General features: G+C 42.5%; 1 protein-coding gene across 2 annotated transcripts; it reads right to left on the reverse strand.

Annotated features, from left to right (window-relative positions):
* Positions 1-367: 367 nt before the first annotated feature.
* On the reverse strand, positions 368-23,397 carry Mtrf1 (mitochondrial translation release factor 1). Of its 2 annotated transcripts, XM_057786314.1 has the most exons (10): positions 23,112-23,397; positions 20,957-21,382; positions 18,977-19,068; positions 17,262-17,343; positions 16,995-17,102; positions 14,199-14,371; positions 12,024-12,141; positions 9,387-9,523; positions 6,151-6,249; positions 368-836 (listed from the first exon to the last, which is right to left on the reverse strand). In XM_057786314.1, exons 2-10 carry the CDS (start codon positions 21,372-21,374, stop codon positions 723-725), a joined length of 1,341 nt encoding a protein of 446 aa, XP_057642297.1. In that variant the 5' UTR covers positions 21,375-21,382; positions 23,112-23,397; the 3' UTR covers positions 368-722. The 2 variants fall into 2 exon arrangements, with proteins under 2 accessions (XP_057642297.1, XP_057642298.1); XM_057786315.1 differs by lacking the exon at positions 16,995-17,102.
* Positions 23,398-25,039: the final 1,642 nt, after the last annotated feature.

Consider the following 25,039-nt stretch of genomic DNA (forward strand, 5'->3'; position numbering starts at 1 on the left):
TAATAAGACCACTCTCCCTCAGTTGAAGAGTGTCTGGTCTGTGAGCTGCCTGCAAGCATCACTTCTGGTTCAAATATTTAATAGCTACTGATTGTAATTTTATATAAGATAGGCATGGTGACTTATACCTGTAATCCCCTAACTTGGAAGCAAATGCTTTTTTTTTTTCTTTTTGAGACAGGGTTTCCCCTGTGTAGTCCTAGCTGTTCTTGAATTAGCTCTTATAGACCAGGCTGACTTTGAACTCAAAGAGATCCACCTGCCTTTACCTCCCGACTGCTGGGATTAAAGGCGTACACCACCACTGCCCAGCTGCTTATGGTTTTTAAAAGGCCTAAAAGAAACAGCTTACTCATACAGCCAAGTCTCAATATTTTATTTTTCTTTTTGATGTTACAAGCTTATTTTCTACTTGAGGGGTTGGATTTACTGAAACCCAAAAATAGACCTTTATGTTAAGAAATGTGACTTTCTGTGAGTTCGAGGCCAGCCTGGTCTACAGAGCAAGTTCTAGGACAGCCAAGGCTACACAGAAAGAAACCCTGTCTTGAAAAACCAAAAACCAAAACCAAGAAAAATGTGACTTTCATTCATTAAAATGATTTCTATAAAAAGTCTGTATATTCATCTATACTTTATGAATATTCACTAAGATTTCCACATCTATTTGTTTCTTGACCAAAGTCCATTTCATTTATGTAATAATAAATAATAAGCGGTATTTATTTCACTGATTTAAGGCTTTCATCCAAAAATTCAGCAATGGCCTCTTCATCTGCTGATTGAAGCAGTCTCTGAATTAGTTGATCCAAGCATTTCTCACCACGTAAGAATTCCTGATGAAAAAAGATGGAGTTATTATGAAACCTGATGATATAGTTTGAACCTTGGGTGTTTCCTAAAGGCCCATGTGCTAAGCGCTAGGCCCTCGGCCTGTTGCTATTGGAAATGGTAGACAGTTATAGGAGGAGGTCTAATGGAAGGTGAGCCCTGAACGGAACTAAAGCACGCCAATCTGTTCCTGTCCACTTTACTTCCGGGATAAGAGGCAAATGGCTTGCTGCCTCCTACCTTCTGCCATGATGCACTGTGCTGTCACAGGCCCAATACAAGGGGCCAGAGAGTTGTGTGTGGTGCTTTGAGTGAGAACAGCCCCACAGGCTCATACATCGGAATGCTTGCTTCCCAGCTGGGGGCTGTTTAAGTCTAGGTGTGGCCTTGGTGGAGGAGGCCTGTTACTAGGATGGGCTTTGAGGTTTCAAAAGCCTAAACTAGACCCAGTCTCTCACTCTTTCTGGCCTCCATCTCTCAGATAAGATGTAAGCTCTTAGCAAATGCTCGAGCGCCATGCCTGCCTGCTGCCACGCTCTCCAATGTGATGGCCATGGGCTTATCCTTGGAAACAATTGTAGTCAATCTTTCTCTGTCCCCTCAGCCAGCTCCCAAATCATGACACGGAGATTTATTATTAACTACGAAAGCTCAGCTGATAGCTTAGGCTTGTTTATAACTAGCTCTTATACTTAAAGTATTCCATTTCTGTTAATTTAACTGCTGCCACATGGCTCATGGCTTGTTACCTTATCGCCCACATGTCATGCTTTCTCCAAGTCGCCTCATGTCTCCTTGTGACTCCACCCTTGTTTTTTTTTTTTTTTTGATTTTCGAGACAGGGTTTCTCTGTAGCTTTTTGGTTCCTGTCCTGGAACTAGCTCTTCTAGACCAGGCTGGCCTCGAACTCACAGAGATCCGCCTGCCTCTGCCTCCTGAGTGCTGGGATTAAAGGTGACTCCACCCTTCTTCTTCCTAGCTTTCTCTCTGTCCCTAAAATCCTGCCAAGCTATTGGCCATTTAGCTTTTTATTAAGCCAATCACAGTGACATATCTTCACGCAGTGTAAAGGAATATTACACAACAGACTATAAGGAAGCCTACAATTAAATGCTCTTCTTTTTTTTTTTTTTAAGATTTATTTATTTATTATGTATACAACATTCCTTCCATGTTTGCTTGCATGCCAGAAGAGGGCACCAGATCTCACTATAGATGGCTGTGAGCCACCATGTGGTTGCTGGGAATTGAACTCAGGACCTCTGGAAGAGCAGTCAGTGCTCTTAACCTCTGAGCCATCTCTCCAGCCCAATGCTCTTCTTTTATAAGCTGCCTTCATCATGGTGTCTCTTCACAACAGCAGAACAGTAACTAAGACACATGGACTTAACCTCTAGCACTGAGATAACATAACGTCTTCCCTTTTTAAGTTGGTTTTCTCAGGTAACTGTTACATTGATGGAAGACTAACATACCTGACAATCAAAACTAAAGCAAAGTATTGTCCATTTCTTTATAGTCTTTGCATAGCAACAATGGTATACTAATATTCTGCAATATTATGAACATAACTGCTAACATGGAGAATCCCAGAGTTCACTGCTTATTTTTTTGGTCTTAAAAAAAGTAAATCTAAAAGAACAAATTGCCAGCCAGGCGGAGTTGACGCACTCCTTTAATCCCAGCACTTGGAAGGCAGAGGCAGGTGGGTCTCTGTGAGTTAGAGACCAGCCCGGTCTATAAGAGCTAGTTCCAGGACAGGCTCCAAAGCTCACAGAGAAACCCTGTCTTGAAAAACCAAAAAAAGAACAAATTGCCTAAGTTAGCATTTTAATTTGAAATCAATATATTGTGACTTCAATTTTTCCAATGACTCTAGACATATGGAATGAGCTTTTGAAACTGACCAACTGCCTATCTTTGAAGACCCTATGATGAGCTATTATGACGGCACTTCCTGTTAGCATGCTACTTTTGAAAGCAAATGTTGTCTGTGATCCTTCTATTAGTTAGAAAAGAATGTACCAGTCTTCTAAAAATAAAAAGTATCATATTCTTGTCCTGAAAATTAACCCATTTCGACATAATGACAGTCCTTCACAAATCTGTGGCCACATTAGTGTGCACTGTTCCCTGCCAAATATTCCCTGTGTGGCTCTGAGAAAGCATCTCTCTGTCGTGGAATATTTGTTAACACTGTGAAGACATGTCTTTGTCAAGGTGCCTTCTGACTGATTTAATAAAGAGCTAAATGGCTAATAGTCAGGAAGAGAATAGGCAGGACTTCCGGGAAGAGAGAGGGGAAGTCAGAGGGATGAATCTAGGCTAGTAGGAAACACTAGGAGATACAGAACAAGTTAGACATACTGGACAAAGGAAAGGTAACTGAGTCACATAATAGAACATAGATTAATAGAAACAGGTTAATTAAGTTATAAGAAGTAGTTAGAAAAAAGCCTAAGCTAAGGCCAAACTTTCATAATATAAGCCTTCATGTTATTATTTGTAAGCTGACAACAAATGGCACCCAATGTCCAGATTCTGGACTCAGAGGACATGGCTTCCTGGTGACTGTGGTCTCCCAGGTAGGCTTGGCATACAGGTGCATGACTCTTTTAAGAAGTTCTGCTGTGCAGCTGAGCACTTGAGCAGTCAGAACTGGGTACAAATGCCTGTCACAGGCCGACACAACAAATTCCCAGAGCTAGGTCAGGTAAATGTGACTCTGGGGTCAGTACCCACAGGCATGAGACTAGGGTCTCTCGTAACTGAGGTGGGTAGAGCCAGCCACCAGAGCCCCTCTGGAGGTAGCCCAGCAGTTTATAAAGTTTGACTCACATAGTCAAAGAACACTATAGACAAGCAAAAAGTCTTGCCAAGCTGGGAAATGTGCTTTCTGATCTCTTCTAAGCTTTTTATATTTCAGGTTTAGCCACACAAGAGAGCACAAGTCTCTTTATCTCTAGAAAGCACTCGTTGGTGCCCAGGGCTTGTTTAGCTGCCTGAGGAAACACATCTTTGTTGTCGGGTCATGCCCAGGCTCAGCTGCTCCATCGTGAATGATGTGGATGGAGTCAGAAGACGCCTCAGATGTCCAGTTTCCTCCTGCCTACCCCTTCCACTCTGTCCACCAGCTGCTTCCCCACAGTCAGGGTGCTTACGCCTTTTCCAGTCTCTTCTATATCATTTCTAAGTTCCTGACTCCTGTCAGTCTCTTTGCTAGCTTTCCTTCTGATCTGGCAGCAGTGTTTTTTTTCCCTTTTTGATTTTGAAAAAGGCTTTGCTATCAGGCTGGCCTCAAAATTCACTGTGATTCTCTTCCCTCAGCCTCCTAAGTGCTGAAAAAGTTTGGCATGATTGGAACAATATTGCCAAGTAAGTTCCAAATATGCTTTGCACGTCGTGTGTTTCATCCAAGGAAAGAGCCTTGTCTCCCTCTCCAGGTGTGGTGTCCCCACTCTTGAAATCCAAGGAATCAGAAGGCTAAGGCAAGATCAGGCAAGCCTGGGCTACACAGTGATATCCTATCTAAAACAAACAAACAAGACAATAGTAATTTTTTTTCTCGCTCCATGATCATATGCAAGACAGTCATGTGCCATAAGATAACAGAGGACATGGCACAAGACACACAGAACTTTATAAACATCAAAAACAGACATCTCTCTTGTAAACTCGAGACTTTAGTTTTGGGTACTCTGGTAGTTTGAATGTAACTGGCTCCCATAAGCTCATAGGAAATGATACTATCAGGAGGTGTGACTTTATTGCAACATGTATGACCTTGTTGGAGGAAGTGTGTCATTATGAGGGTGGGCTTTGAGGTCTCAATATAAGCTGAAGCCAAGTCCAGTGTCCCAGTCTACTTCCTGTTGCCTACAAGATGTGGGACTCTCAGCTCCTTCTCCAGCACTATGTCTGCCTGCACGCCACCATGCCCCACCATGATGATAACGGACTAAACTCTGAAACTAAGCTGCCAACTCAATTAAATGTTTTCCTTTTAGGAGTGGCTGTGGTCACAGTGTCTCTTCACAGCCATAGAAACCCTAAGACAGGCACAAAGTGGACAGCATCAAGATTAATAAGCCTTAGGTGTCCCATGAACCAAGGAAAAGGACCCTGGTTTGTTCACGTAGTCCTCTGTGGAAATTAGTTCCTTTTTGCTTCAGGGCTAGCACAGGAAACGTTTCATTGTACTTCTCTATCAATGTATTAGTGTTTGTAGTGCTAACTAGATGGATTCTAGCTGATGGTGTTCAAGCGATGTTGACAGGATCTTTTCTCCAACAGCTTGGCTATACCACCTACATCAGTAGAATATACATTGTTGGGTGTGATAGCGCATGCCTTTATTCCCAGAGGCAGGTGGATTTCTGTATGAGGCTGGCTTGGTCTACATAGTGAGCTCCAGGCCAGCCAGGGCCACATAGTGAGATCCAGTCTCAAAAAAAGAAAATCAATACTCTCTCTCAGACACACACACACATTATAGGAGGTCTAACCCTACTATGCTTCTGGTGTTTCACCATATTTAAGTCTCTGTTTTACAGATGGAAGCTGTGACAATAAAGGAATGGGACTTCAGCGACTAGGTAATGAATAAGGTGACTTTGCGTTAATAGAAAACAACGTCATCCTAGTGGGTTTCACCTAGTGAGATGTACCTTTAAAAAGGCCCACCCTTTCCTGTAAGAACGGATTAAAAGTAGGGAGAGGGTGTTTGAAGGAGCCACTTGGGAAGCAACTTACACAGTATTTAAGGGCTAAGAGCAGCTTCCTTCTAACTGAAAGGGAATGTCAGTCCTGCAGCTTGGGACAATGGGAGAGGAAGGGGTCCAGAAAGCGAGTGGAGCCGCACTGCCTTTGTTCCTGCCTGTGAGACCCCAAGCAGAGGACAGCTCAGCTGTGCCTAGACTTCTGACCTACAGAATTCTAAGATACAGGAGAGGGTCTCACTAAGTGATAGAGCATTTATCTAGCATGTGTGGGACCCTGGGGTTGACTCCTGGCATCACAAAAACTTCATGGATAACAAAAAGTTTTATTTTTAGCTGCTAAGTTTGTGGCAATTACTGATAAATACATGTAAATGTGTCTATTTGTCATATAATAATACGTAGAATTTAGAGTTTATTACACTCAGTTATTTTGTGTGTATGTGGGTCACTGTGCTTGAGTGATCAAAGGACAGTTTGCACGAGTTGGTTCTCACCTTCCACGTGGATCCTGGAACTAGTGAGCCATCCCTCCGGCCTGATTCAGTCTGATTATACTCTCTTACAAAGCCAAGGTACACAGAGCATACTCAGTAATTACCTTAATGTCCCGAACTTCAAACGCTATCCTGTGGTCAGTGACTCTATCCTGGGTGAAATTATACGTCCGGATTCTCTCTGACTGCGCTCTTGTTCCCACCTGTCCCATAACAGAAAGAATTATATTTTTAATTTTAGGATTAAAAACTACAATGTTTATTAAATCTTAATATATCTTAAGTTTCTACTAAAAATCACTTATGTTTACAGACCAAGACAAGAACGGGCAGAATAAAATCTGTTGAAAAATGTATATTTTCCCAGCAAAGGCCCAGGTCCCACTCCCAGCCCACCAAACAGATAACCGCAGACCTGCAGAGCTCAGCTATGGAGTAAGAATAAATGCCTCAAACTTCAAATATTGAAAACTAAATGAATCATTTTTTTCTACACCAATAAGCTCTCCTGGTTTCTACAAATGAACCACTATATGCGCCTTTTTTTCCCTTTCCTTTGTTTTTGGAATTTTTAATTTTCAAAAATATACCGTGCCATTGTGTAACTTGTTGCAAACTCTGGGGAGAAAGCACTCCCGGTTCGGTCCATTGTCTAGATGCCCATTTCCTGCTGGTGTCTTAGTACATCCTGACTTTGTGTCTCTATGAGCATCACCTCCTGCAGAAGCCCAGGTTAACACTGCCTGTTTCTGATTCCACGAGCTGCCTTGCTTCAGCTTCCTAAGGCCGTTTTCTGAGAAGCTTTCTCCTGTGGGGCCTTCTTGTCTGCTAAGAACACATACTTGAACTGAGCATGAGGGTTCCTCTTAACATGGGCAGACTTCCCAACATTATTTCTGAGAATCACATGAACCTTTACGATGCCACTTGCTACATGTCATTGTCACGTGTTGTATAGGTCATCATGCTAAGGGATGCCCTTCCCTACCACTCCCTACCACCCCCACCCAATAACTGAAATATGTCCTCTGACTCCTTTAAACCGGCAGCCTGGGATCTCCACAGATCATCCCATGCAATGGTTACTCGTATGCTCAATCTGCCCTGTCCCTAAAAACAGAAGCGGCAGCCGGGCGGTGGTGGCGCACGCCTTTAATCCCAGCACTTGGGAGGCAGAGGCAGGCGGATCTCTGTGAGTTCGAGACCAGTCTGGTCTACAAGAGCTAGTTCCAGGACAGACTCCAAAACCACAGAGAAACCCTGTCTCGAAAAACCAAAAAAAAAAAAAAACAAAAAAAAAACCACAAGCGGCACTCTCTCAATGCTTTCCTCTTTTAAGATTAAAGAAACACATTTCTGTATCCCTCCTTCATTCTCTCCCACTGCCCCAACCCCCAGCTCTCTTGTTCTTTCTTCAGACTCTCACTGGACAGCACAGGCTGATCTGGAACTGGCAATCTTCTTGCCTCAGCCTCCCAAATTGATTTGCTTTCTTAAAGCCTGAGGCAAAGAATACGAAATGAAACTTCTCATCGGGAGAATTTTGAGAAGTTAAAGATTTCTAAACCCAGTCATAAGCACACTGAAGTAGGGACTGTGTGTTCTGAAACAGCCCCTCAGCTATTCCTTCTGCAAGCGGGCTTTGGGAAGCACCATTCTAGGACCCACTCCTCTAGATCAGTTGGATTAGAATCCTGGGGAGTGGGAGCGTGGGGTGGGGGGAGGGGGAGAGGCTAGGGGGGAGTGAAGCATCTGCAGAACTTCCTGGGTGATGAGGGAACCAGGGTTAAGCACTGGCAGACAGGCACTGCATAAAGACCCCTGTGTGATTGAAGAAAAAGTGCTAAACAGTAGAAATTGCTACTAAAACAGCTCATGGGTACACAGGGAGTTGAGAGGGCTTTCTGGCCACTCACACGAGACCTTATACCATCTACCCTTTCACATCTACTACAAGCTGGAATGTAAGCAGAGGAAGCTAGAAAGACAAACAGGGAAAAATGTTCATATTATGATATATCATGATAAGCAGAATGATTAATATCTAAAAGACAGGGTTTCTCTGTGTAATAGCCTTGGCTGTCTAGGAACACAGAATTCTCCTGCCCCTGCCTCCCAAGTGCTAGGATTGAAGGGGTGTGCCACCACGCCCTGCTATTTAAAAGATTTATACAATCCACTTTCCTGAAAGTCCATATAAACTTCCAAGTTTGATTTATTGTGGAATGCATATATGTAAATAACACATAAAACACATTTCTTTCTGCCTGTCTTCCCTCCTCCCCCTCTCTCATTTCCTCCTGCAGTACTGAGCTCAAAGCTAGGGCCCTGCACACACCAGTCACGTGCTCTACCCCTGAGCTCCATACCCAATCCCATTGGTACTCATTTCTGAGCTCTACTCTCTCTTCTAGCCTCTCTCAAAGAGAAACTTTACCATTTGGGGGATGTGAAGTTTTATTTTGTTTACTTAAAATAGTGGAATTTATTGCTTAGAATATATTATTATATATTTGTATTATATAACCTCTATTTAACATACTTTATATGTAAGTTTTTTTTTAATGTGGGTGTTACTAGGTAAAATAGCAATCTGCCTGCCTTGATCTCCTGAATACTGGGATTAAAGGCATATACCACTATGCACTATACCCAGCTTTGCATACTATATTTAATACTATAAACATATATTAAACAAAATTCAAGAAGTACCAAAGGACATGAAATGAAGTCAATCTTCCTTTTATTCTTTATCCCCAGACTCCAGCAGCACTCTCCCTTCCTTGTTTCTCAATGTGCCTTTTATGCTTGATTCATATAGCATTGTAATAATAATAATAATAAACCCACAGGCCTTTAAGCATCTTAAAAATCTTCTAATTTCCAGAGAATTATTTTGTCTTAAAACTAATTTCCTGCTGGGCGGTGGTAGAGCACACCTTTAATCCCAGCACTCAGGAAGCAGAGGCAGGAGGATCTTTGTTTTTGGGGGGGTTTTGTTTGTTTGTTTTTTTGGTTTTTCGAGACAGGGTTTCTCTGTAGCTTTAGAGCCTGTCCTGGAACTAGCTCTTGTAGACCAGGCTGGTCTCGAACTCACAGAGATCCGCCTGCCTCTGCCTCCCGAGTGCTGGGATTAAAGGCGTGCGCCACCACCACCACCCGGCTGGGAAATACTTTTGTTTACACATTTACTCCTTTGGAAACTGGCATGCCTAAATGCAACCCCAACACCTCAGGCTACAGTTAGAGCATTTGAGCTCTTCTTATTCTAGAACAGATCCGTGCATTTTCTACAGGAAGTGACTTTCCTGCAGGGTTGCGATGGTTACACCTGCCTTACCTGCAGCTTTCTAGAACTCTGTTGCTGACACTTGTCTTTCTCTACGATCTGTTGGTAGAGTCTAGCTCTCAACACACGCAGAGCTATTTCTTTGTTTCTTAGCTGTGATCGTTCTTGTTGGCACTCTACTACCAGTCCTGAAAAACAACAGGAATCAGAGGGAGAGAGTCACTTGTCATTTCCATGGGTCAAACAGAGCAGGGACGAACATTTTATTTATTGTTTATTTGTGACAGGGTCTCACTGAGTAGCCCTGGCCTGTCTGGAGCTCAGTCAGCCTCTCCCTCAGGAGTTCTGGGATTAAAGGTGTGGACCAGTATGCCTAGCCAAGGAGCATTTTAAGGGTCAAGATTAATCAGGAGTTATGACGAAATGTAAACAGCAGTTCAGACTTAGCACGTGCAGAAACTACTGGTAAGAACTGTGTGTGCCTGCTTAGACTCTGATGTCTAGATGAGATAGTTCATCTTCTTCTTGTTTCTTTTTTTTCTTTTCTATTTTCAAGACAGGTACACACTATATAGTCTTTTTTTTTTTTTAGTGTTTTTATTTGTTTGTTTGTTGTTGTTCTTTTTTAAGACAGAGTTTCTCTATGCTGTGGCCCTGGCTGTCCCGCAACTGGCTCTGTAGACCAGGCCGGTCTTGAACTCACAGAGATCTGCCAGCCTCTGCCTCCCATCTAAGTGCTGGGAGTAAATGTGTGTCACTGTATCGCTTCTTTTTTAGACAATGTCTTCCTACGCAGTCCAGGCAGTCCCTTAAGGGCTGGGCTTACAGCGCACCGGGATTTCACAGGTGTGCTGTGCGGGGTGACCCTGAGATCTCCACGTGAGAAGGCTGAGGCAGCATCTGGTCAGGTTTCCTTTCATCCCTGAACATTTATTTCCTTTCCCTTCCGCCAGCCTCTAGGAAGTGCTGTCTACCCTCCGCAAGCGCTTGGCCTCTCCTCTTCAGTCACAATCACAAAAAGAGGGCCAATGTTGAAAGGACTCCCTCAGACGAGTCGGGGAGGTCGCTCACAGGCAGGGCATTTGCTAAGCTAGCAGGGGTGAAGCCTGCGGTTCTATCCTCAGTGCCAGTCCCATCACTGCGCTCTCTGCCCCCAAGGAAGACAAACACAGTGCCCAATGGGGTGGCAGATGTGAGCCACCTGGTGTAGGTGCCGAGAACTGCACCTGGGTCTCTGCAAGAACAGTATCTGTTCTTAACTCAATTGGCGCTCTCTCCAGTCCTGGCTTAGCATTTGCTGATCAACTGGGAGGAACAGAGTTTGGATCCTAGCACCCGTGTAACAAGCCAGGTGTCCTGCAAACACCTGTAACTCCAGCTCTTTGGGATCAGACTCCTTCTGGCCTTCTTGCATGAAGAGAGAGACATACCTGTATACACTCATATAGACAGACACATACCATACAGACACACACAACCATACACACACACAATTATTTTTTTTTTAGTAATTTAAAAAGAAATGAAAATTTAAAAATAATTCATTGTTTTAGTCTGAAAAATTATGCTAATACACTACATGTCAACTTGGCCAATGACAGTCTGCACAGACAATAGCTGTCCTATAAAATCTTATTACCTACTGAGAGTTATCTTAGTTTGTGATCACTTATAATTTAGTCCAGTGATAAAACTGTGTAATGAGAGCCGGGCGGTGGTGGCGCACGCCTTTAATCCCAGCACTTGGGAGGAAGAGGCAGGCGGATCTCTGTGAGTTCGAGACCAGCCTGGTCTACAGAGCTAGTTCCAGGACAGGCTCCAAAACCACAGAGAAACCCTGTCTCGAAAAACCAAAAAAAAAAAAAAAAAAAAAAAAAACAAAAAAAACAAAAAAAAACAAAACTGTGTAATGATGCATTTCTCAGGAAGTATCCCTATGGTGAAACAATGTATTTAAAATCACCTTAACAAATTAAAAAAAAAAAAAAGCTTGCAACTGATGAAGGTGACCAAGTGGTCAATACTGATGGTACTAGCAGTTCATCTACAGGGTAAGAAAGGACCCATAGCAATGGCACAGCCATGTTGTATTTGTGCCCTTTGGACCTGAATGAGAGCACCGCTCATGGAGCACCACCCACGGAGCACCGCCCACGGAGCACGGCTCATGGAACACCGCCCATGGAGCAGTGCTGTCCAGCATATCCGAGCACCTTTCCTGCACAAACATGCTTACCACCTGCATCCTTCAGAAGAGGAACTGTTTCCAAACAGGAGGAAACAGACACAGCTGGTAGGTACATCAGACCCACAATGCCACTGACATCTTTGAACTGTGAATATGTTTAAGTATGTAATACTGGTCCTCAGTTGGTGGAACTGTTTGGAAGGGATTAGGAGGTGTGCCCTGATTGGGGAGCTGTGTCACTGGGGGTGGGCTTTAAGGTGTCAAAGCCCACACCATTCAGTTAACTCTCTGCCTTGTGCTTGTGGATCAAGACACGAGCTCTCGGCTACTGCTTCGGTACCATGTCTGCCCATCTGCTGCCAGGCTCCCTGCCATGACGGTCATGGGCGCTAATCCTCTGATCCATGATCCCTGAACCAAACGTCTTACAGTTGCCTTGGTCATGGTGTCCTATTGCAGCACTAGAAAGTCACCGAGACCAAAGCAAAGGACTGGCTCACCTGTGGGGACGTGGACGAGCCGCACAGCGCTGTCCGTGGTATTAACATGCTGCCCTCCTGCTCCTTTGGATCGAAACGTGTCTATTCGCAGGTCCTTGGCGTCCACTTTCACATCTATCTAGGACAAAATAGACAGCATAAGTAAAGCCACAATTCCACAATACTTTACCCGGAGAGTTTTTTCAACTAAACTATACATGTAAACCACAAATTAAAAAAAAGAGAAAGAAATAACACCAAAGAAAGAACCATAAATGACCTATTGTCTCTCTTTCCTCTCTCTGTCGTCCCCTCCCCACAACCTGAGACAGGGTTTCTTTGTGTAGTTCCAGCTGTTCCAGAACTAGCTCTGTACACCAGGCTGGCCTCAAACTCAAAGATATGCCTGCTTCTGCCTCTCAAGTATTGGGATTAAAGTCATGTGCCACCACCATAGGCTAATAAATGACCTATTTCGATGAAATACTATTTTATTCTTTTGCAGTGCGAGGGACTGAACCCAGGCATTACATGCTAGGTCAGCATTCCACCTTTGAACTTCATCCCCACTTACAGGGTGCAGTTTTTAAGTACTGACTTAGAGTCTGAGATCACTGAATTATGCATCTTTGAAGAGTTTCACCACTGAATACGTCACAGTTATAGAGAACACAAACATGTCTATAACATGTATCACTGATTCTCATTATTCCTAGAACCCTGGTGTAGATATTCACCTGCTTACCGACCTCTCTTCACACGCCACTTTCACAGGGATACGCCTGAGCAGCCCCACATTCTCACAGTCTCAGTCACAGTCAGACAGGGTGACATGCCGCCTTGTTTCAGCTCTCACACAGACAACCAGGGCACAGATACGTGGAGCCGGGCAGTAGAAAACAAAGCTTTGCCTGGCGTTAGTTATGCAGGGCTTTGGCCCCAGTCAGTGGAGCAGCTCAGGCTAATCACTTCTAATACTCCTTTTCTCTCTTGTCAAACAAAGAGCTGAACCTAGCAGATGGGTTGTTCTGGGGATTGAAGACTATAATCTCTTTGAGGTAAGTACATGTACGTACATTTAAGACTATAATCTATGTGAGGTAAGTACATGTACGTACATTTAAGACTATAACGTATGTGAGGTTAAGTACATGTACGTACATTTAAGACTATAATCTATGTGCGGTAAGTACATGTATGTGAATGGGTGAATTCTGAACTAGGAATGAATCCTTAATCATTGCTCCCGAGGCTCCTAAGTGCGCTCCCTCCTCCTGCCCGGCCCCTCTGTGCGTATTCACTGTGGGTCACATTTTAAACCCTTGACCTTTCGTTTGAAAAGGAGATCTGAGCAGACATAATTGAGTTCACAAGAAGACAGGGCTGGTGAGGTGGCTCAGCAGGTAAAGGCGCTTGCTGCTGAGGCCGAAGACTGGGACCAACATGGTAGGTTAGAACCGACTTTGAGTTCTCTGACCTCCATGTGCAATCTATGGGACACATGAACTCACTAGCATACAGACACACAGCTAAACAAATGCAAACAACACCTGTCTAAAAAAAGATCCTACTAAATTATCCAGATAGACTCTAAATACAACCATAAGTGTCCTGACAAGACACTGAGTTCCCTGCTTAAGGACCATGTGAATTCAAAGTAGAAGCTGACACTGTTCATCTTCAAGCCAAAGGAACACCTGGAGATACTTGAAGCTGGAAGTGCAATGAAGGCTACCATCCTTCATCCCTTCAGAGAGATCAAGACCATGCGGCCACCTTGAGTTTGGACCGTTTGCCTGTTATGACTGTGGGGGAGGAAACTGTTGCTGTTTTTATTGTGTCTATTTGTGTGTGTGCGCGCGCCATGGTGTACTGTGGAAGTCAGAGGACAGCTGTGGGAGCTAATTCTCTCCTTCCACCCTGTGGAATCCAGGGATGAAACTCAGGCCATCAGGCTTGGCAACAAGTACCTTTAACTACCGAGTCATCCCACCAGCCCGGGACTTCTTCTTTAAATAAAACAAAATAAACAAACGTTTTAGTACATAGTATATATATAGTATCCCTATATGAAGGCTGATTTACCTGGGGTAGAGTTAAAGTTTCTCAATAAAGATTATTAAGTTCAACTATCAACCATGAAAACACACTTTTCTAGAAGGCAGGGTTTCTCAGCACAATCTAGGGTGAAGGTACCTCATCTGGCTGAGGAAGGACAATCACTGACATTGTTCCTGTGTGAATGCGCTGCATCCTTGACGACAGGCCCACCTCTGGGATTCGCTGAACTCTATGGATTCCGCCTTCATACTTCAAATGCTTATAGACACTGTCTCCGGAAATGCGGGCAGCCGCATGATGGAGTCCACCTAGAGAAAAAGATGCAGCAGTACTGTGCAGCCTACTTTGGAGGAGATTAGGGTTATAGCTAATCCTCAGTCCAAGGCCTGACTGCACAGAGCACCCGAAATGGGAACCTGAAATAGATATAAGCTACATAGTTCAAAGTAGAATATATTAATATGTAAAATAAAACCTAAAACAGTAAAAAGGTACTACTTATGGTTATCTCTGGGGAGTATTTTTTTGTATCTTTTTTATTTAAGTTAGGGTCTTGCTATTTAGCCCAGGCTGGCCTTAAACTCACAATACTGTTTCAGTCTCTGGAATGCTGGGAGTACATCTGTACACAACAGATGGCTTGTACTTTTTGGATTTAAACTTTTCTATAAAGAGCAGCCTTTACTTTTGCAATAATAAACAAAGCACCATTAAGAAAAGGGGATACTGGGACATGGAATTGCCTGTGAATGTTTAGGTGACTATGCATCATGCATTGAAAATGCTCAGTGACATAATTTTATCCTATTGAATATCTTTAGTCCTTCTCAGTTTCAAGAACTGAAAGAATACTTGTGGTGTGGAAAGATTCTCACACATAAAAAAGATCTTAGTTCTTTTTTTTTTTTTACTATCTTTTTTTTTTTTTTTTTTTTTTTTTGGTTTTCTTGGTTTTTCTGTGGTTTTGGAGCCTGTCCTGGAACTAGCTCTTGTAGACCAGGCTGGTCTCGAACTCACAGAGATCCGCCTGCCTCTGCCTCCCAAGTGCTGGGATTAAAGGCGTGCGCCACCACTGCCCGAAGATCTTAGTTCTTTAGCTTTAGCTTCTTATCCAACAGTTTTTAAAAATATTTTATGACGTAAGACATTTTTTTCTTTCTTTTCTCTCTTTCTTTCTCTTTCTTTCCTTTCTTTCTTTCTTTCTTTCTTTCTTTCTTTCTTTCTTTCTTTCTTTCTTTCTTTCTTTCTTTCTTTCTTTCTTTCTTTCTTTCTTTCGTCTCACTGCACAGCCCTGGTTATCCTGGAACTCACTATATAGACCAGGCTGGCCTCAGACTCATAGAGATTCACCTGCTTGAGCCTCCAGAGTACTGGAATTAAAGGCGTGCACCATTGTGCCTGGCAAGGGAACTGATTTTAAAAGAGTAAAATAGGAAATTGAAATTTGTCATGGCTTCACTCTGTTTCAGAAAAATCCAGAGATTTTTGCAGGGAAAACAGAAGCATGTTTAGAGGATTAAATGCAACGTTGACATTTAGCTGTGAAACAGATCCTCCACTGTCTTCCCTGGACCAGTATGTCATCTTCTGGAAGAAAAGGCCAAGAAGATTCCTGTTACCTAAATTTCAAAAGATGGCTGAAAGGTTGATACACCCTAGAGCGGTGATTTTCAACATGTGGGTCACAACCCATTTGGGGGTTGAACCACCTTCTCACAGGGGTCCCTAAGACTATCAGAAAACAGATGTTTACAATTCATAACAGTAGCAAAGTTACAGTTCTGAAGTAGCAATGAAAATCATTTTATGGTTGGGGTCACCACAACAGGAGGAACTGTGTGAAAGGGTTGGGAACCACTGTCCTAGAGTAAGATAATGAAGGGATATGTGGACTGGCCAATCTGTGCCAATCACGGTTTACCAATGGAGCATACTCATTTCCATTTCATTCTGCTGTTTACCTTAATTAATCCTTTTACCCCACTTTGATTTTGTAGTTTATCATTAATAAATCCTCTGTCTACCAAGGTGTAATACTGCTACCCAGTAGACAGAACCTAAGGATCATATTCTGATTGCATTTTATTAGTATTACTATTTTTAAAATTTAAAAATCTTCATGTATGGGTGTTTTGTCTGTATGTATGTCATGCATGCCTGGTGCCCTCAGAAGCCAGAAGAAGGTGTCTCCGATCCTCTGGACTGGAGTTACAGATGGTTGTGAGTTGTGGTTGTGAGTTGTTAATCCCTATGTGGGTGCTGAGACCTGAATCCCCTTCTCTGGAAGAGCAACTAGTGCTCTTAGCTACTGAACCATCTCTCCAGCCCCTCAATTGTATTTTATAAAGGGTTTTTTTAATAGTTAAGTTTTTTTTTTTGTTTGTTTTTTGTTTTTTGTTTTTTCGAGACAGGGTTTCTCTGTGGTTTTGGAGCCTGTCCTGGAACTAGCTCTTGTAGACCAGGCTGGTCTCGAACTCACAGAGATCCGCCTGCCTCTGCCTCCCAAGTGCTGGGATTAAAGGCGTGCGCCACCACCGCCCGGCCTTAATAGTTAAGTTTTAATTTATGTATTTTTATTTTTTACTTATTGAGACATGGTCTGACAATGCAGCTCTGTCTCAACTAGAATTCAATATGTAGACCAGGCTAGCCTCAAACTCATAGAGATTTGCCCATCTCTGCCTCCTGGTACTGGGATTCAAGGTGTGGGCCGCCATGCCTGCTTCTTCACTTTAGCTTAGGAAAAGTAGATATCTAGTTTCCCTAGGAACTTCTTCTTCGATTCATATCCTTCTTAGGAGCATGGTTCCCAACCTGAAGCCTTCAATTCAGTTAAGAATTTTTCTGTAGGCCAGATGGGATGGCACATGCCTTTAGTCCCAGCATTATAAGTAAAATAAGCTTTAGCACATCTGATAAATTTATGCTTACCATAATCTGCTGGTGTGTAATTAAGCAGCTCAAATTTCCAGTGTTTATAGTACGAATAATTCTGGTACATATCAAATATTTCTCGTGTAAACTGTTGGCAGATATCACCTAAAGATATCACAAAATATTCAGTAAGCACAAATATTCAAGAGTGCTTAGATATAAGCACTCAGGAATTGTTTCCAAAACTAAACACATGCAATGGGCTTTTCAAGTACGGTGATGTCCAACCGTGTAAAAGTCAGTGTTTAACCTAATTTTTCTGACCTCCAGTGGTTCTCCCAGACGTCACCTCTAAGATAACGTCACTTCCGTCATGCTTCTCCTCTGGCACTAGCTGCTCCAAAAGCTGGAAAAGAAGGAAAATGCATTACTAATGTGTTTGTTTTCCTTGGTATAGTATTACTTAAATTATATCAAAGCCCTCAAAATATATTTTAGAAGCCAATAATTAACAAAATCATGTAATATCCCACAAAGGTTAAGTCCTAAAACCATATCATAAGTAATCTAATTAGATTATCAGCTCACATATCAATGAGGTTACTTGTCTGAGTATTTTCTACAATGTTATCAGATTAATTTCATTTTCTGAAATGAAGTTAATTAAGATCAAAGTCCTGAATGTCCCACTCTGTTCAGACTTTGCCTCTTAAAATGAGTTCTGAACAGTGGCATCTTTCATCTGGTGAATGAAGCATGGTTTTGAAATCTTTACTCTAAATGAAGGCTTGGACATATAATTACATAGTCTCCGCTGCCATAACCGGTGGTCAGCACCATGCCACACCTTGCATTCCCGGTGGGGTCATCTGTTTAAAGACTATGTTAAGGGGACTCAAGATAAGACTCAAATAGCTTCTCACATGTGACAAGAAAAAAAAAAGGGTTGGTGGGCTTTTTCCTGGGTTCCTAATAAAGAGTTTTCCTCTCAGGAAGAATACTAAAACAATCTCCTGATTATTAAAAGGTCTTTCAAATCAACTAAAAGTACCTGCATGTTACATGTTATGACTCTCCTCCCTACCACCAATTTCTGAAGCTCTCCATCTCTGCTCGAAATGACGGACTGTGGCAGAGAGTGTTAGACCAAGTGTTAGACATGCTTTGCCTTTGGTTCACTAGGTGCCATCTCTATACAGCCTTCTAAGTCCTCAAAAGCAGGATCCCAAGGTAAGAAGCTGGAAGGACGATGCCGGTAACCACCACAGGGTGATCCCAGTCTTTAAAAAGAAACCACCTACTAGACTAGAAGAAATAAGGTCACCATTGTAGAATTTACCCTTTTATATCTAGATTATGAGCTAATGTGGGCACACTATCACAACCCTGACAGTCCCCAGAATGCCGCAGCCTTACTAGTCCCAACTTCGTCCCAACTTCAGACCTGTGCTAACTAGCCAGTGCTACACTTAGGTTCGTTCCCTCACATTCAGCGTGCAAGTTTTCAGTCTGACACAATCACCATGAACTTACCTATTTGTTTTCTAACACTTAAAACCAGCTGCCTTGTGCCCATGTGACTACATTTCTTTTTAAAATTTGTGCGTGTGTACCCACCGTGTACACATGCCGTGCGGATGTCAGATGACAACTCAAGGGACTTAGTTCTCTCCTGTCACGTTGTCTGATACACTGGAACTTGGGTTGTCAGGTCAGGTGTGCACAGACACACCTCCACCTGCTGAGCCATCTCAGTGGTCTCCTAAATCTCCTTACTGCAGTATTAGGTTTTCCCACCTAACAAGTCAATAGTTTCTGTTATGATTTTTCTCTCCCCGTGGGAGTCCCCATTCACTGACATCTCAATTTCTCTTCCAATATCCTTCAGCCAACTGTACTAAGTCTAGCTCAATTAATTACTCATCGTGTTAAGAGAACACTGCTAGGGGAAGTTATTGGGAGCATCAAAGCATAATCTAGAAAAAATACTATTCCTTCACGTTAGCACTATGGAGATTGGTATGCTGCCTGAAACATACCTTACTATACAGTGTGTTGATCTTTTTATCAATGATTTGCCTTTCTTCTGATATAAGTTCTTGCAACTGCTTTTCATCTTGTTTATTTAGACCTAAAACCAGCGAGAGGGAGAATAGTAAATCCTTTAAAAAAAAATCTTACAGAGAAAGTATTAAATAACTACATCATTGATGTCTGCGAAGATTTTGTTTTGAGAAATAAGTCTCACTAGGTAGCCCAGGCTGCCCTTGACCTTGTCTTCCCCGTCTTAGCCTCCTAAAACCCTGTCAGGTGGGGGGTGGGAGTGGGAGGTCCTTGCAAATTCTACAGCTGACAGAGAAACAAACTGCTGGAAGCAAGAAGGAAACCTGTTTCAGCACGACTTAGTCAGCCAGGCTGGTTCCAACTTCTGGAGTAGGCACCAGGCCAGTTTATTTTAGTCATATTTAAGTACAGTACAATTTTGGGAAAAAGTTTCCTGGTAACAATTACCCCAATCCCACGTGCGCAATAAAGCTTAAGGCATGGCTACATCAAGACTCTTCTGCAAAGCACATGTAAACACATCTAACAATGTCTGAGAAAGGTCAGCAGGCTGTAAAGTACTTGTAATGTCTGAGAAAGGTCAGCAGGTTGTAAAGTACTCGTGGGTTCTAGTGACTGAGAAACAAAGTTAAAGATCTAGGGAAGGAGAGTGTGGGGCACATTCTGGGGGATTTGGGTGAGGCCTGGTTCTACAGAGAGCAAAGGGCACCATGTTATAATAATATCCACTCCCAGCCCTGTGGGTGGAAAAGAGGTAGACATTGCCTCCTCCAATGAGAGGGCAATCCTGCGTGGTTAACATTCCTAGTTTCTCCAGGGCTAATCTGAGCATTTGTACACTCTACAGCTGTCTCAAAAACAAAACAAAAACAAATAACACAGATAACTCTCTAAACAAAACAAAACAAAATAGATATCACAAATAAAATACAAAACTTTCTTTGAAGCCAGGTGTGGGGGCACACGTCGTTACTCCCAGCAGAGGCAGGCAGATCTCTGTGAGTTCAAAGCCAGTCTGGTCTACGGAGTGAGTTCCAGGACAGCCAGGGCTGTTACAGATAGACCCTGTCTCACAAAACTAAAAACCAAACCAAACCAAACCAAAACTTTGAGGTCCTTAACAGTGTGTAGTGTCACCTAGTAGCTTCCATCTATCCTGTCTGGTTTTGAGGGCTGAGATGCTCTTTAGAACCCTATGTATTTGGTTTTTGGGTTGTTGTTTTTGTTTTTGTTTTGTTGGTTTTTTTTTGTTTTTGTTTTTTGTTTTTTTTTTGAGAAAGGGTTTCTCTGTGTAACAGTCCTGGCTATCCTGGAACTGGCTTTGTAGACCAGGCTAGCCTCAAACTCATTGAGATCAACCTGCACTTGCCTCCTGAGTGCTGGAATTAAAGGCATGTGCCAGCACCACCCAACCAGAACCCTATGTAATTCTTTATTAGACTAGGGATCATATCATCAATGACACATACATTTTCTCATATGACACCATAGAAGCCCTGCGATAGGAGAACTATCACTCTGTGTTATTCCTAGATCAGTGCTCAGTAAATTAACTTATGATGATATCAAGTCTCCCAGACTCTAACCCCCTTGGTAAGAACCATGAAGAGTCTGAACTCTTAGCAGATCCTCAGCAACTGAAATAGGTCAAACACCGAGTGAGGATATCGTCCTCCATGTACCAAGCAGTGAGAGTTTTTTTTAAAGCATTATAGGCTTCTTAAAAACAGAATTGGTGCCGGGCGGTGGTGGCGCACGCCTTTAATCCCAGCACTTGGGAGGCAGAGGCAGGCGGATCTCTGTGAGTTCGAGGCCAGCCTGGTCTACAAAGGGAGTTCCAGGACAGGCTCCAAAGCTACAGAGAAACCCTGTCTCGAAAAACCAAAAAAAAAAAAAAAAAAAAAAAAAACAGAATTGGTCACACACTTATACACACATAACTATCATTTACCTACTTTCACACATTGACTCTAACTCCTCAATGGCTTGTTCAGCCTCCTGGATTTCTTGATAAACAGCAGCAAGCGGCACCAACTCAGCATGCCTTCTGTGTAAGGCCCTTCGCTCTCCTTCATGCTCCGAGACATCCTGCAAAGAGCGCTCAAGGGCTCGGTACTCTTTATTCAGGTCTTCCATATACTTCCGTAGGGCTTTATGTTTCCAAAGCATCTTTGTGTCTTGATGACAGTAGCTCCTGGAACAACTCTTATTTAATAGCCGAGGGAGAACGCGACTCTTGTTTTGTCTAAAACCCCACAGCCTTGTATCAAGACTTATCTGTCTTAATTGCTGACGATGGAGGAAGATGTGTTTCTGAGGGTAAGCATTTAGAGGTGGATTCCGAAAAAACCAAATACACAGGCGACGGCTCATCTTGGCAGCTGTAATGTAAGATGCACAATTTGAAAAGAGCAAGTCTAAAGATATATGGTTTAATAAAACTAAGAGTTTCAGAGAAACCTTTAGCTCATGGCTTCATTCAGCTCCAAAGACAGTCAATAACTCAGAAAGATGCACACACTTATAAATGTATGTTATATATATGTATGTATGTATGTATATGTATAAATATATGTATATAAATATTTGTTTGATTTTATTTTATTTTTTTACTTATTTTCAGAATGAGTCTCACTATGTAGCTCTGGCTGCCCTAGAACTCACTCTGTAGTCCAAGATGCCCTTGAACTCAGAGATCCACCTGCCTCTGCCTCTCAAACGGTGGGATTAAAGGGAAGTGACAGCAGAGTGAACCCACCAACAAAACTCTTGAAACCTCTAACAGTATAGTAAAACAAGTGAGGAGTGGCAAAATAGCCCAGAGACTAGAAGTACCTACAGCCAAGTCTGACAACCTCCGAATTCATGCACATCACATGACAAAGAGGGACTTGCTGACCTGCACAGCTGTGCCGCAGCATGCACACCCCGCACATGCGCACATGCACACAAAAAGAGTAACCTGACATATGCAAAATTAACCAGGGCAGTGAGTAGGAGTATAACTGACAGATACATCACTCAACGGGGGAGGGCACTTTTAACTTTAAATGAGTACATAAACAAACACTTCAAAGCTATAAAATAGCCAGGCGGTGGTGGTGCACACCTTTAATTCCAGCACCGTGGCAGAGGCAGATGGATCTCTGTGAGTCTGAGGCCCACCTGGTCTACAGAGTGAGCTCCAGGACAGCCAGGGCTACAGAGAAAACCTGTCTCGAAAAACCAACAAACCAAATCAAACCAAAACAAAAAGCTATAAAATAATAATGCAGTCTAATAGTGCTGCTCTGCCTGAGCACCAAGCATGCACGTGGTTCTCATGCACACACCCACATACACACACACACACACACACACACACACACACTGGCTATCTACAATAATTATGTGTTCTTCCCTCAGAAAATCAAGAACTAAGAGAAGAATACTATGACTTTATTAAGCAAGAGAGGGGACATGAAGTTTTCTAAGAAAAAATGTTTTGCCTCCTGAAATTAAAACTGCAAATAAGGACCAAAGTTTAGCAGACTGGCCAGGGGATGCAGGTCAGGGGTGAACCGCTTATCCAACACGCATTAAAAATTACCATAAGCAGTCTTTACTACAAGGGTTGTTGCTGTGCTGGGCAACATTTATATATGAGCTCCCTTGATCTTGTTAAATCTGACAGCGCTATCATTTACAAATGAAATATTCAGAATATTCAGCGTTTTACTAGTAAATTTAACAAATTATTAGCTAATCACAGCTGGAATTGGAAAATACGTCAGAAGGAGTGTCCATTTGACGGTGAGAAGAATAAAAGGATGGCAGATTTCTGTAATAACAGTTCTGGCTAAAATTTCCATTTTAGGAGCAGCCGTGGAATAAGTAACTATGAAGGCCAGAAACCGCAATGTTTCTTTCTAAGGTCACCTAAAGCTAGAAAGAAGGTATCGACATCAGTTTCTGGCATGTTAAAAATGGTACTAGACGGGCTCCAGGAGCAGAATGGGAAAATCATATTGTGTAAGTCAGTATTCTGGAGCGATTCTATATGGAAGTAACATAAATGGGCAATGGTAAAATAATAAAGTCTTCTTAAGGCCAAGAAAGAATCGTGAATACCTAAGCAAAAGAAGAAAAACGACGTTCTCGTTTCTTGCTGAGAACTGAACCTTCCGTGTCAGCAACATTTCAGCTCAAGGTGGTGCAGACATGCTCATTTCCAAGCTCTGCTTCCGGGTTACGTCTGTATTTGGCTCCTCTTCTATTTTGACGTTTCTTGCAGAACAGTCACCCTTAGGTGTCCGTAACAGTAAACAAGAATGATATGATGAAGTGGGAAGGAGTTTCTTCCGGAAAGCCCACGCTCCAAATAAGTTTAGGGCGGAAGCCCAAACGGTGTGGTGGCTAGAAGGAGTGGATCATTCTTGCCTGGTCCCTAACCAAGGAATCCTGGGAGTTGTAGTTTACTCTTCCCCAGGCCTTCTTGATCCCACCCCAAGCCTCTTGCTCCTTCCTCCACTCTAAACTTAGGTTTTTCAGTTACTTGCAAACCTAGAACCGAGACTTTTTCCTAATTTAAATATTAAATTCTACAATATATTATAGGTGAAATCACAGGAATTTTTATACGTGTTACAAACCCTTAATGCAGTAGTTTCTAACTTATTTTTTTAAGAGTGCAAGAGGTTAAAGCTGGGGACTCATGCATGCTAGACAAGTGCTCCACCACTGAGCTATTTTTTTTTTTTTTTTTTTTTTTACCATTAAAAACCTTAGGCAAGAGGCTGGAGAAAGGGATCAGAGGTTAAGAGCACTGGTTGCTCTTCCGGGTGTCCAGAATTCAATTTCCAACAACCACATGGTGGCTCACTACCATCTATAATGAGATCTGGTGCCCTCTTCTGGTGTACAGCCATACATGGAGGCAGAACACTGTATACATAATAAATAAATCTTAAAAACTTTTTAGGCGATTTTGCATTTTAATTGTCACACTTTCAGTCAGTATTGCTTAAAACAATGAGTAAATAAAACTATATAAATTTGTATTTTTAAAATTCATAATAGGACCCAAAAGATAGGTGACTATATCTACAAGTTACAGATTCTTTTTAGATAGTGTTATGCTCACAAGTGTTGAGGGACTCAAGGCTAGCTTGAACTACATGAGACCCTGTGTCATTAAAAAAAGAAAGAAAGGAAGAAAGAAAGAAAGAAAGAAAGAAAGAAAGAAAGATAAAAGGAAGGAAGAAAGAAAGGAAGGAAGGGAGAGCCGGGCGATGGTGGCGCACGCCTTTAATCCCAGCATTGGGGAGGCAGAGGCAGGTGGATCTCTGTGAGTTCGAGACCAGCCTGGTCTACAGAGCTAGTTCCAGGACAGGCACCAAAAAGCTACAGAGAAACCCTGTCTCGAAAATCCAAAAAAAAGAAAAAAAGAAAAAGAAAGGCAGGGAGAGGGAGGGAGAGAGAGAGAGAGTAGGAAAGACAGGTAAAATCCAAACATGCAAATACAGTAGGATTTAGTTCTTCGCTGTCTAAGTAATAAGATCACTCTATGATTCCAACTTCACAAAAATGCAAAAATATGTACAATATCTCTGGCTTTAGTATATTGCGAGCGGGGAGGGGTTCAAGATAGAATTTCTTCATGTAGCTCTGGCTGTCCTGGAATTCACTCTGTAAACCAGGCTGACCTCGAACTCTGGGATCTAAAGGCATTTGCTATCCTCGTCCAACATAGTAGACACTTACACAACAAAAGGAAATCAGAAGTAGGTGTGATTACACTGATAATCCCAGCACTTGGGAGGCTGAGGGGGGAAAGACTTTAATTAGTTTGTGGTAGCCTGGGCTAAAACAGTAAGTTACAAAGGTAGCCAGGGTCCAGGGTCATGATGGGCAGCAAGATGGCTTTTGCCAGCCTGGTCTTGCAAGTGGTAAAGCCATGTGATCCATTAATAAGGTTCCCTGACAGAAGAGACAATTCATGTTGTTGTTGTCGTTTATTTTATTTTTTTATTTTCGAGACAGGGTTTCTCCATAGCTTT

Source organism: Chionomys nivalis, chromosome 12, assembly GCF_950005125.1.
Source record: "Chionomys nivalis chromosome 12, mChiNiv1.1, whole genome shotgun sequence".
NCBI lineage: Eukaryota > Metazoa > Chordata > Mammalia > Rodentia > Cricetidae > Chionomys > Chionomys nivalis.

Bases quoted from the DNA above. Each gene is read 5' to 3' on its own strand.
- Mtrf1 (XM_057786314.1), bottom strand. From the start codon at position 21,374: ATGAGCCGTCGCCTGTGTATTTGGTTTTTTCGGAATCCACCTCTAAAT. The intron at 19,069-20,956 runs GTAGGTAAATGA...CGCTGGTTTTAG, and splicing joins GTTAGAGTCAATGTGTGAAA to GTCTAAATAAACAAGATGAA. The intron at 837-6,150 runs GTAATTACTGAG...TTTTTTCATCAG, and splicing joins TTGAAGTTCGGGACATTAAG to GAATTCTTACGTGGTGAGAA.